Here is a 14,060-nt window from a genome sequence, read left to right as displayed (position 1 = left end):
AATTCAATTCCTTCACACAAATCCATGTTGACTAATCCTTCACCAATACTTGCCTCTTCAAATGCATGTAAATCGAACTGTGTTTCACATTTGTGTATAGAAACATAGAAAACAAGAGCATAAGCAGGCCATTTGGCCCTTTGAGCCTGCTCTGCCATTCATGACCATGACTGACACCTTCATCAAATTCCATAAGAACGTCATTTTATATCCATTCCATCATAAAATGCTCAAGAACTAAAGAATTACTTTATAAACGGTTCTATGACAACTTACTTTATAATTCAGATTTCAGTTCAAGCTTTACAAATATATTGCAAAATACATTCCACTAAGTGCACAAACTATGCATGTATTAAGTATAAAATGTACAAAATTATTTAGCTCAATTTACATAAAATGCAATTATAATGACAGTGATAAATCATTGCATATTTTTATCACAGCAATATTAGCCAAAGGGATTATTTTCTACATTTCCTTGAGGCTTTGCCCAACATATAGAAAGCCTAAATGTCAAGCATGAAACAGTTTCAGTTTGTGATGCAATAAACTACCTTACATTATTCATACCATTTTGCAGATTCAATCATTCTGACTGTTGCACAACAAATTCTGCTGTTCGATTAAAGCATGTTAAAAAAAAACAAAATCATGATTATCAGAATCAACTAATTAATGGACAGAAACTAATCCTTGCCATTGCAAACAGTGAGCATACTGTCTCATCAAAAGTCATGCATTAATGATCAAGGCTACAACCAGCAGTTCAAATAGTGTATGGCAGTGTGCCCTTTAAAATGGGTCCAATTTTATGATGTTGCCTTTATACAGTAAACAGATATTGCAAAGAGAAACAAAGTTTTAACTCACATCAGAACATGAAGCTCAAAGCAGTTGGAGTTTAATTCCATTCCATCACAAACCTGACATTTTATAGCAATAATGTTTAATTTATTAGTTTGAAATTCCTCCATCTACCACTTATTTTAAGTAGGATTAAGGCCAAATCTTTTGAGACCAAGAGTCTACCATGAGAAAATTTATGAACATAACAACAACCAGATTTCACTGAATATGCATTTTCCATAATTAATGTCCTGGCGCCTTCGGTTCTCTCATTTTAGAATTCATGAGGGCTCAACAAAATCTTGGTTTGAACCTACAGATTGCATTTTGGAATAGGAGATGAAGTAATTAGGTGCTATGCACACCAGACAGTTCTACCACTTTTTGAAATGTTTGCTAACATGAGGTGGAATGCACAATTTTTTTAAAAATTCATTCACAGGATTGCTGGCTAAATGTGCATTTATTTGTCCATTCCAGAGGGCAGTGAAGAGTCAACGACAGCGTTGCGAGTCTGCAGTCACATGTAGGCCAGACCAGGTGAGGATTACAGTTTCCGTTCCTAAAGGACATTTAGTGGAGCAGATGGGTTTTTCCTTAGAGTTGACAATGGATTCATGGTCATCATTAGACTCTTAATTCCAGATTTCTATTGAATTCAAATTCTACCAGCTGCAATGGCAGAATTTGAACCCAGGTTTCCAGAACATTACCTGATCTCTAGATTAGCAGTCTAGCGATGATACCACTAGGCCATCACCTCCCTTTGATCTTAATGACGCTGGTCTCACGACACTAAAAAATTATTCAGAGCCCCCGTTCTTCATCAGTCTGTAATCGCACATGATAAAAACCACGCCCCCATAGGTGCAGATACAGGATGAGAACAATATTTGAGAATTATGATGCTTTCCATGATTGAATAAATGAATTAATGCTGTCATCCTAAGTTTGCAAATAAAGAATAGTCAGTTGAGACACTGGCAACTAGAGGTTTGCTGCAATCACAGAACTGAACACCAAGGAAGAGAACGTAAATTCAGAAAAGTGGAGCAGAGAGAATAAAACAGTCAAGACTTTACTTCAAATCAAAATTTTTTTTAACTTAGCTACCATAATATGTGAAGCACCATGTGAATCCACATCTCAGTCAGCTCAAACAGTTATCAGCTCTTACCTATCAAACAATGCTAATAGCGTTAGGCGGTCAAAGTTCACTCCAATCCATATTTTGGGAAGGATCCAGAACCTGTAGTAATGCTTGATTTTCTGGGCCTCCTCTTGTGGCTGGATGTGATCTTGTAGATCTGGGCTGAGATCAGTGTCCTGTTGTTCCAGGAGATCAGGATCAATTGTCAACAACCTGTTCAGTCGAATCTGTGGAAGAGACAACTGTAACTGGGTTAGGTCAAAGCTGCGCTTAAAATGTGTGCACGCAAAATTGCATTAGGTCCTGGATTTGAACAAAATCTATGTACTGATTTAATTGTTAGCATTATTCTTTTGAGTCAAACAAGTTGGCACAATCCAGCATGTGAATTTATAAGTTTAAAACAAATGAGCTCCTTCCCAAAACAAACTGGGTGCCCATCAGCAGGAAGATTTAAAATAACAGAATTTAATTGAAAACTGAAATTTGAATATTTTCCAACATTATTATTTGCATTTTTATTTCCTTGAAAATAGGAGGAGTTTCTTTGTCTTAAAAGAAATGAAAGAACTGTGGATGCTGTAAAATAGAAACAAAAACAGAAATTACTGGAAAAACTCAGCAGGCCTAGCAGCATCTGTGGAGAGAAATCAGTGTGAACGTTTGAATCCAGTAACCCTTCCTTAGAAAACTCTGAGGAAGGTTCACTGGACCCAAAATGTTAACCCTGATTCCTCTCCACAGATGCTGCCAGACCTGCTGAGCTTTTCCAGTAATTTCTGTTTTTCTTCAGTGTTTTTTTGCCTATTAGCCTACAGTATGTGGTTTTTCAGCTGTCCTGTAAGACTATTTAGTAGCATAATGTAAAATTATATTAGATCCAGTGAGTGGAATAACGTAACTAGGATGCATTAGTTGCTTGTCCACAATAGTCAGAGACTTTAATTAGGCCCAGAGCAAAAGTCATTTGCTTTAACAGTTTTATGTTCCAGAGGCATTTATATGCCATTTATATGACCTTTCTATGATAATAGAGAATCAGAATGCAATAAAAGATGATTTGAGATCTTTTAGACATGCGTTTGTTATTTCACTGATAAAATCCTACCTGGATGATCAAAGATTATTCAGTGTTATAAAATACTCTCATCCTGCAATTCAGTCAAAAATGCATCTCTTGATTAGTTAATTAGAAAAGCCACAAAATCTAAAACTGGACTTTAAAATTTTTAAAACTAAAAACCTTTAGAATGTATTCCCACCCACACACTGAATAGATCAAAACATTTCCTGCTCTTGTAGTAAATCGCTAATGACATATTTCCATGACTGTTGAAAATTGCCAAGTATTCTTTACAGCAGAAATAGCATTATACCAAATACTTACTAGATCATGTGGATAAAATCTAACTGAGGTAGAACTTGATAGATGGGAATCTGTGTCCCTGTAAAGAAAAGTAGTAAAACTGCAATCATTTCTAAGAAGGATAAATCTTATTTGTTTTGCAAATGCATGAAGCTGTATCATAAGTCAGCAATCTAGTTGATTTTCAATTTTTACTTTGTTTTAATCTTAGGTAGTAGAATAGATAGCTTAAATGTCTCAAGAGAGTATAAGAGAAAGATTTTAATCTTCAGAAAATGTTGACATTTTACAGTTGAAATGCTAAATAGCCTGCAAGATGCAAATAGTAGGCTAACCTTGAGCTGAGGGACGACTAAAAACATTGCTAGTGCTCTGTCCTATATTCTCTTTCTGACAAATATGGTCAGTCATGATTTTTATCTGTATCATATGTGGGTTGAAAGATACAACCAAATGCAGGTGAGGAAGTGGTTAGAACTGCTTCCCATCTCAACTGTGGTTGGCCATGCAGACAACTCTTCAATTGTGACAACCTAATGTGATGACGAACTGCCATCTTTCTGTTAGATCTCACATTAAAGGAAACATTAGCAATCTCTCTGTTCTGCTGACTAGCTTATTTTCCTAAGTATACCAATACTGCAAACACCTCCTCTAAATTAAGAGTAAATTATCAAAACAGTATCAAATGATTTAAAAACGATGGGAAAATTTCCAAATTCTGTGCTGAGCTAGTGTTCTTAACCAGCATGCACTACAATGCCTTGAATCTTCCTGGAATAGGGAGCGAAAAGAAACTGACTGGAGTTTCCGGTCTTGAACAGTATCTAATTAGTCTTTTGCCAAACACATGAGTGATGTTGGATAAAGGGAAGAACTGAACTTAAAAGCTGTGATTCCATGCATAGCATACAAATCAAAAACCTGCAATTGCTTACTCCCTCTCTTTTGAAGAAAGGCCGCCTGTGCAATGTATTAAGCATGACACACAGAGAAGCACAAACTATATTCGCAAGCAAAATAGACTATACTAACAAGAGAATAAATGACAAAAATATTAAATGGGAATAAGGAACACAAAAAGAATTCAGAGGTACAAATCAGTCACAATTGAAATCAAATTAGATCAAGCTTGAGGGCCTTATTGGTCAATTGGTTTCTCTATGACTAAAATTTTCAAGACTGAGACTGGTGGACTTTTGAGTTGAAAAGGGTGTCACTGGAAAAGTACAACAGGTCAGGCAGCATCCGAGTACAGGAGAGTCAAAGTTTTAGGCATAAACCCTTCATAAATGAAGAGCTTACGCCCAAAACGTCGTCTCTTGCACCTCGCATGCTGCCTGACCTGCTGTGCTTTTCTAGTGCCACCCTTTTCAACTCTGACTTCTCCAGCATCTACAGGCCTCACTTTCTCCTAACTGATGAATTTTTGTTTGCTAAGATGTAATAACGGGATATCCAAAAAGGCAGGATCATACAGTTAAGTCACAAATCTACCATAATTTAATACAACGATTGAAGACCTCAATGGTTTACTGTCACTAAGCGTCTATGCACAGATTTTGAAACTGAATTGTTATACATATTGTGGCTATGTCAGCCATAAAAAGAGTGTTATCTAGCTTAATGCCATTTTCTAACTCTTAGTTTGCAGTACTGTAAACTATAGGACTGCAAATGCATATCCAAATGTTTAAATATGTAACAGGTTTCTGCTTTTACAACTCTTGTACATTCTAAAACCCTGGAGTATAAAGAAAAAATTACTGCCAGAAGGCTCAGAGAATTTAAGTCTAGATTTCCTGGTAATAGAATTCTCTAAGGGAAATGCTTCTAATCTTTTCATAACTTTATACCAATTAAATCCAATTAAATTTTCCATCAGCTTACTCTGTTTCATAGAAAACAAAGCCAATCTATCTTATCTGACTTTATAGTTAAAATTTTCCAAAACTACAATGTTGTCAAAAACTCCTCTGCTGTCTCTCTCACGCCACCACATTTTTCATGTTATGGTGACAAGAACTGTATGCAGTACTTCAGCTGAAGCCTGACTAATGTTTGATACAGTTCTAACATAATAACTTTATTCTTATACTCATTGGGCAGAATTTTCAAGTGGGAAATTGCAAGTCATTTGGGAAAAGATGGCAAGATCATAAAAATAAGATTCATGGCACTAACATCTGCAACCACATTTTGAACAGAGAAGAAAACCTTGCTAGCAAGCAGCAAAACACTTCTTTGCATCTCATTAGTATCTAATTTGGAGCAGGGTGGTGGTTAAACTTAGTTGGCTAGATGGCTAGTTTGCAACACATTGAGACGCCAACATCAGTTCAATCTCTGCACTGGCTTAGGTTACTTTGAAGGACTTTCCTTCTCAACCTCTCCCCTTGCCCGAAGCAAAGTGGTTCTGAGGATAAAACACACCAGTCATCTCTCTCTAATGAGAGACCATCTTGATGATCTGATAAGACTATGATAACTTTACGTTTAGTATCTAATCTACCATTTCATTAATACGATAGTTTCCTTTCTCCCATGCACCTCAGAGTCAGAGATGTACAGCATGGAAACAGACCATTCGATCCAACCTGCCCATGCCGACCAGATATTCCAACCTAATCTAGTCCCACCTGCCAGCACCCGGCCCATGTCCCTCCAAATCGTTCCTATCCAAATGCCTCTTAAATGTTGCAATTGTACCAGCCTCCACCACTTCCTCTGGCAGCTCATTCCATACATGTACCACCCTCTGCATGAAAACGTTGCCCCTTAGGTCTCTTTTATATCTTTCTCCTCTCACCCTAAACCTATGCCCTCTAGTTCTGGACTCCCCAACCCCAGGGAAAAGACTTTTCGTCTTTACCCTATCCATGCCCCTCAATTTTGTAAACCTCTATAAGGTCACCCCTCAGCCTCCGATGCTCCAGGGAAAACAGCCCCATCTTGTAGCTCAAATCCTCCAACCCTGGCAACATACTTGTAAATCTTTTCTGAACCCTTTCAAGTTTCACAACATCTTTCCAATAGGAAGGAGACTAGAATTGCACGCAATATTCCAACAGTGGCCTAACCAATGTCTTGTACAACCGCAACATGACCTCCCAACTCCTGTATTCAATACTCTGACCAATAAAGGAAAGCATACCAAACTGCCTTCTTCACTAACCTATCTACCTGCGACTCCACTTTCAAGGAGCTATGAACCTGCACTCCAAGGTCTCTTTGTTCAGCAACACTCCCTAGGACCTTACCATTAAGTGTATAAGTCCTGCTAAGATTTGCTTTCCCAAAATGCAGCACCTCTCATTTATCTGAATTAATCTGCCACTTCTCAGCCCATTGGCCCATCTGGTCAACATCCTGTTTTAACCCGAGATAAACCTCTTCGCTATCCACTACACCTCCAATTTTGGTGTCATTTGCAAACTTACTAACTGTACCTCTTATGCTCGCATTAAAGTCATTTATGTAAATGACAAAAAGTAGAGGACCCAGCACCGATCCTTATGGCACTCTACTGGTCACAGGCCTCCAGTCTGAAAAACTGGTTAGAAACTGATGATAATTCTCTAAATGAGAGTCAGAGTGGGTACCTAGTTATGCCAGCTCACATCTTGCTCCTCCATACCTGTATCTTGGACAGCAGTCTCCAACATCTCAGTTTACGCTCCATGAACAGCAACCACATGTGCTAAACCCTCATGGAACATCTCTGACCCAGCCAGAATACAACTTGCCACTTCTGTGCTGCACTTGGAAACACATTGTTGCCTTTCACGTAACGTTGCGGCCAAAAGACTTTGCACACAGCGACAAGCACTCACTTCAATGAGTGCATCAGGGTACATCTCAGGCCTCCTTGCTTGCTCTCTTAACTCAGCTTGCACCTACTTGAATGTTTACAAAATCTCTTCCCTGGTCCTTTTTTTGCACATTGTCACCTCATTCAGAACTTAAAGGCTCACGGTACATCTATTTTGTTTTGGTGTTTAGCGTAGACATAAGCCAGGCAACTTTTTGTGGTTGTCAGCAGTGATCATACAAGGGGGTGAACATGTCGCAGTATGGCATTGTACTACATCATGTCATAACTCCAGCAGCTCATGAAGTAAACACATTGCATGATATTCAGCCGAATGGCCATTTCTCAAATTTTGAAGGGAGTAGTCCTCAACCAGGTCAAGGGAGACAGCCTTTAGTCAAAGGCAGTGCCCAATCTTAGTCCACACACTTGGATACACTATGTCAACCATTTGGGGAGGCCAGGGTTGGGTATCACTGCAAGCTGGAGAATGGCCATGGTCAGCCCTGCCTGCAGGTCCAGTGCAACCAGTTTTGAGATTCACAGTCAATCATTCAGGGAACTTCAGAGATCAGCGAGGATCTGATCACTCTTCACTTGAGGCTGACTGTCCAAGTCAGTAATGGATGGACCAGGGTCAGTCCTGGGGAGAGCTCAAGCAAATTCAAGAGGAGTTATCATTATTCACTGCTGTGGTGGAAAAGCTGGACAAGTCCATTCTGGGGATTGGCAGCACGTTGGGTTGCTGAGGGGTCAATAATTGACAAGTTGGCAATTTAATGTATAGGGCTGGGAGACAACAGTATGTCCAGGGGTGTGAACATATGGAAGTTCAGTACTGATGAACTCAACAGGGAGTGCAGGGAAGTACGGAACATAGAGATTGGATGGAGAGGAGAAACTCCTTGATCATCACTGAGAACATGACTGAGTCTGCCAAGCGCAACTTGAAATATCTTCCTTACTCATGGGAATCATAAGTACATACTGACAATGGAAAATGGCTACGACAAAGGAAACACTAAACCCTGTCCAATTCTCTGGCAGAACAGAACTGAACAAGAGACCAGTGTACAGTCAAGCAATGTCACGAACTAGCATCCCAAAGCAGATTAAGTGCTAAGCCACTGCTTAAAGCAGCACTCGACATGCTTTATTTTGTTGGGTCAGACAGAGAATCGAATTTGACCAAAAATCTCTTAGTATCAATTTCAGGGAGTTTCACAGAGGGTTTCTCTCTGTGAGTTATCTCATGCAACTCTTTGCAGTTCACCTCATTCCGTATGTACGACCATTTATTTTTAAAGCATCATTTTGTACTTGTTATAACAAACTTAGAATTTTCAAAACTTGTGAAAATATGTTTACACTTGGAATGAGTCTTGAAACTAATCAGGATTAGTAAACATGGAGTTTGAAAGACCCGATCTACTCATTGTAGTTGATGAAGATGTTTCACTGAGTTAAATGAATGCCAAAATCATACAGTAAACAAATTACAAGCATGTAAACGTGCTAAGTATCATTGATTTCTTGCAATTCACTGACTGGGTCCCCTCAATCCACACATCTTCCGGCTTGCACACTTTGTAAGGGGTGGCATGGTGACTCAGTGGTTAGCACCACTGCCTCACAGTGCCAGGAACCCGGGTTTGATTCCACCCTCGGGCGACTGTCTATATGGAGTTTGCACATTCTCCCAGTGTCTAAGTGGGTTTCCTTCCATGGTCCAAAGATGCGCGGATTAGGTGGACTGGCCCTGTTAAATTGCCCATAGTGTCCAGGGATGTGCAAGCTAGGTACATTAGCCAAAGAAGACATAGGGGTTCAGGAATAGGGCAGTGAGGTGGGTCTGGGTGGGATGCTCTTAGAAGGGCCAGTGTAGACTCAATGGGCCAAATGGCCTGCTTCCACACTGTAGGAATTCTATACCATATTTAAGAGTTATATACTCTCGATCAGAAGTCGTCTTGATACCAAGAACCTAGCCAAAATCACAAAATTTAGTTAAGGGGTATAGATAACAATCAAGGAGAGAGCTAACAGTAGAAACAGATCAGCTTGAAAATGACTACAGTTTAAGAAGAATGTAAACCTGATAAAAGATAAAGCAATAATACAGCAATTTCACAAAATAACCAAGGCCATGTTTCAAATCTCGTGATGGAACACAATCCAGATAATCTCACTGCACAAATAAATATAAACCTAATATCAGTAACTTGTTTTGTAGTTGAAAGTGAGGACTGCAGATGCTGGAGATCAGAGTCGAGAGTGTGGTGCTAGAAAAGCACAGCTGGTCAGGGCATGATGAAGGGCTTATGCCTGAAGCATCGATTCTCCTGCTCCTCGGATGCTGCCTGACTGGCTGTGCTTTTCCAGCACTACACTCTCGACTTGATTTATAGTTGCCTACCTCTTGTCAGCAATTCTGTCAAATCAGAAAGCAATGATTTCCATGACAAAATTACAGTGCTTAGCAAGCAATGATGTGTATAAAACAGAATACCACAACATGCATATATTATATGGAATTAACTTAATTGAGAGATTCACAGGATAGAAAGCATCAAAGTGAACCTCCACAGATGTTACCAAGGGTTTCTCAGACCTCCTACCTGAAGTAGGCAACAACGATGTCTTTTTTTGATAATTTGAAATATCACAGTGGTTTTCCAATTAGGATAATTACTTCTCTTTCTCAGCCTAGTTACTTACCAAATATTGTTTGATGTCCTTCTTGCAGCAGTTTCAAAGTTCACAAGTGACATGTCACAGCCCCCTGTTTCATATAATTTGCCTGAAATAAAAAGACATGATGAAAACAAAACATATCTGGAGATAAAATCTTTTAAAATATTTCTTTAAAAATGTCATTTGAATACTTGTGATGAGCACAGATTGGTTCACAAATGAACAGCAGAAAAATAAACTACTTCAAAACATTCCAGATCCAACCTCCAATCTGTGATATAGTTACTACCTGCATGGATAACATAACCCACAAAACAACCACCTACTCCACGAGGCAACATTCACAAAAGCAACTTAAGCAGCAGCCCACAAAGCTAAACAGTAACAACCTGACCACCATCATTTACAAACAGATTGTTCCATCTTTTTCATAGAAAGATAATGTTTCAAGTTCTTGAAATCAGGTGTGAGCTTTTGTCAAAAAGAAGTCAGATCACTTTTAAAATAAAAAGCAACTCTGGCCAAACCAGCCCATTCATTCCACAGAAGTTTATAACCAATCTAAATTCCTAAGCAAAGTTCACATTAATTCTACCCACTCCCAACAATTCCCTTCCCTTCCCTCCTCACCACACCTGTTCCCAAAAAGACCATCCAACTACAATGGACACCAGCAGGTTGCGTTTATAATACATTTGCATACTTCCTTTGTGAAAAATAGCTATTAGTTGGTTGACTCTCCTCAATAAATTACTGTTCAATTTAAATATTTCCAAAATACATATACTACTCCCTGGAAAACTAGGAATTAATGCTCTTATCCTTAGTTGCATTAAACTGAAATCATTGGGATGGCACGGTGGCTCAGTGGTTAGCACTGGTGCCTCTCAGCACCAGGGACCTGGTTTCAATTCTCAGGTCTGGGTGGGATGCTCTTTGGAGGGTCGGTGTGGACTGGATGGGGCGAATGGCTTGCTTCTACACCATAGGGATTCCATGATTCTGTGTACACAGTGAGACTTACTAAAATTAACAGCATATTTAGTTGATAAAGGGAGACACTTTGTAAAATCATTTTACAGTAATTAGGTGGTTCAGTGTTTCCAAAATCAATATTTTTCCTTCTTTCATGTGACTTTTATGCAGGCAGAGACTGTCAACTATAAATCCTAATCCCCTAGCATGATGCAAAACATCCCAACTATTATTTTGTACAAAAACACTGCTTTGAGGTTAGGTTAAAAAAAAACGAGGAATACAAACACGTATAATATATTTTGTCAGTCTTGCTTGTTGCATCCCCCCTCATCTTTCTTTTAGTAGAAACAGTCCATTCCTATTTCCCTTGGCCACTATTTTCCTATGTGGTAATGAATTACTGTTCTTTTCCTTTCAAGCTTGAACAAGGACAAGCTTAGTAAGAAAGTAAGGATTTAATCAGAAAATCCAAGTTGCAATTTGTTGGAGGTTCCCAAATCCAGAACCAAACCAGCTACAACTTACTTTATTACTCAATTATATGTTAGTAACACGGTCAATTCTTCAATTATTTGCCTCTCACATATCTATGATAGTCAGGAATTGTTTGGAAAAAAGAAATGTTATCAAAGCTTTTCATCTTAGACTCATCAGGTAAATTTGCAGGAACACCAATGACAATGAAAATTATATCAATACTTTTGAGAGAACAGTGCTGAGTGGTCGGCAAGCAGACTCCGAAGGATAGAGGCACTGCTATGGAATATGCAGCATTTAATGATGATTGCCAGTTAAGTGCCAAGTTTTGGTTAAATTTTAAGCCAAGTAGGTTAACTCTGTTTCATCATTAGTCAAATGAAAAGCTTTAATAAAGCTTTTGTTTTTCAGCAACTCTCAAGTTCTACACCAACTAATAATTATTTATCAGTGAAATATTGCTCTTTAATACTTTTGTAAGCTACATGCCACTTTTGGATTATTCCAAAACTTCTGATAGGTTCTGTGCACATCTGAACAAGTTACCCTCTCACAATCCATCACCAAAGTGATGTCCAAGGATATCTGCTTCCCTCTCAGAGTATTTTGAGTTGCTTTGGGATATGTTATGTTAAGTATACAAGAAGTTATAGTTGAATCACAGTCTGACTTTTTCCATCAACTCAAATGGTCCATCAGTGTTCTGTCCTTCCTATTCAATTCCTTCCCCAATGTAGTTACTTCTCATATTTATCATATAAGGACACAATTCTCTCTATATTTGGTTTGCTACTTTGTTTTTCCATTCATCCACAGTTCTTGGTACAGGTAGAAGATCTTTTATCCAAAATGCTTGGGACCAGCTGTTTGTGGAAATTAGAATTTTTCGCTTTTCAGAATGTGACAGTTTAATGGTGAAAGTTTTTTAAAATCTTACCAAAGAAGCAGACTTCTAATGAAGAACGTGCTTGGCCACGCCACACACCCCCCACCCCACATTGCATCTGAGTGACACGCATCAAGTGGGATTCAACTTGGGTTAACTGTTTGCTCATCAATCAACCTTGTTAGTGAGAAAAAAAATCTTCTCAAAAAAACTGATTTTGGAGCTTTTCAGTTTTGGGATGTTCAGATAAAGGATCTTCTACCTGTATGAAATCTGAATCATTGTAGTTTGACCTACTTTATACACTTTGAAAGGTCAATGAAAATGATATGTATTCTATTTTTGCAAAGACATAGTTCTTTCACATTCCTTACAAATTTATTCTCTGCAACTAATATCTTTTCACTGCTGCATCTTTGGCCACTTCCTTGTATCTTTGGAATCTTACACCGTTCAAACCAGGAACCCCCCTCAGACCCATAGTCTCATTATCTGGAGCACCAACGGACAGACTAGCCAAGGAAGACTAAAATACTTAGTAGAAGACTTATGCCACTCCATTCACTTCACCCAAGAATTCCTAAACACCAAAGACACCAAGATAGAAGAGGATGAAATAATGGTCTCCTTTGACAAAACAGCCCTGTTCACATCAATTAAATCAACCTGGCCAAAGAAACACTGACTATACTATTAGGAGGACCAAAGACACAAACACCAGGCAGCGCCAACTTCATCAGCAAAAATAATATCATCAAGCTAGTGGACCTGTGCCTGGCACTTCACACTTAATAACAAGATTATACAAACATATCAACAGAACACCCATAGGATCGCCGATATATAGGTTCTTAGCGGAAGTATTAATGCAGAGACTCCAAAAAACAGCCCTCCCAACCATCCAACCAAAATTTTGGGTCTGCTACATGGACGAGACCTTTGTCATCACCAAACAAAACAAATTAGAGGAAACCTACAACACCATCAATGATATCTTCACGGGCATAAAATGCACAAAAAAAGAGAAGGAGAACAACAACAAACTGCCATTTCTAGATATCACAGTACAGTGAACACTCAATGGGGAACTTCAAACCTGTCTGCAAGAAAACAACACACATGGACCAAACACTTAACTATAGAAGCAATCATCCCAACACATACAGACGGAGCTGCATTAAGACATTATTTCAACGAGCCACCACACACTGCAGCACCAAGGAACTACGCAGAGCAAAAGAGAAATACCTGTACAGCATATTCAAGAAGAATGGGTACCCAGTAAACACAGTCTGCCAATTTCTCAACAACAAACACAAACAAGCAGACAATGCACCCAGAAATCCGAGCCACTTTACCCTATATCAAAGACATCTCTGAAATGACTTCCAGACTACTCAGACCTCTTGGCATCATGGTAGCCAACAAACTTACCAACACACTAAAACTGTGGCTAATGAATGTAAAAGTGACTATACAAACAACAAGCAAATTAAATTTCATTTTGAAATACCGTGCAAGGATTGTAACAAACATTACTTTGGACAAGCATGCAGAAAACTAGCCACTAGGATACATGAACATGAACTAACCACAAAGACACATGACCCAATACCACTAATATCCTTACATACAGACGAAGAAGGGCATCATTATGTCTGGGACAACACATCCATCCTAAGACAAGCCAAACAGAGACATGCATGAAAATTCCTTGAAGCATGGCATTCCAACTGGAACTCCAACTAACACATCAATATGGACCCCATCTACCATTCTCTGAGAAAAAGACATGGAAATGGCATCACCCACCCAAAGAAATCTAAACACATGAATAGAAAGTGGAACA

At 38.8% G+C, this 14,060-nt stretch overlaps 1 protein-coding gene across 4 annotated transcripts in view; it reads right to left on the bottom strand.

Annotated features, from left to right (window-relative positions):
* The window catches only part of pcnx1 (pecanex 1), a 280,941-nt gene that overhangs the window by 110,766 nt on the left and 156,115 nt on the right, over nucleotides 1-14,060 (bottom strand). For 3 of the 4 annotated variants that reach the window (XM_072569208.1, XM_072569211.1, XM_072569210.1), the window contains 3 exons: nucleotides 9,895-9,976; nucleotides 3,387-3,444; nucleotides 2,027-2,241 (listed from right to left, as the gene is read on the bottom strand). In XM_072569208.1, the coding sequence (XP_072425309.1) occupies nucleotides 2,027-2,241; nucleotides 3,387-3,444; nucleotides 9,895-9,976 (355 nt within the window). The remainder of the gene's footprint in view (nucleotides 1-2,026; nucleotides 2,242-3,386; nucleotides 3,445-9,894; nucleotides 9,977-14,060) is intronic. The other variant, XM_072569209.1, reaches the window with a different exon arrangement.

The sequence above is a fragment of the Chiloscyllium punctatum genome, chromosome 4 (assembly GCF_047496795.1).
Source record: "Chiloscyllium punctatum isolate Juve2018m chromosome 4, sChiPun1.3, whole genome shotgun sequence".
Classification (NCBI taxonomy): domain Eukaryota; kingdom Metazoa; phylum Chordata; class Chondrichthyes; order Orectolobiformes; family Hemiscylliidae; genus Chiloscyllium; species Chiloscyllium punctatum.
The sequence above is the reverse complement of the archived record's forward strand: the minus strand, read 5'-3'. Positions and strand labels throughout refer to the sequence as shown.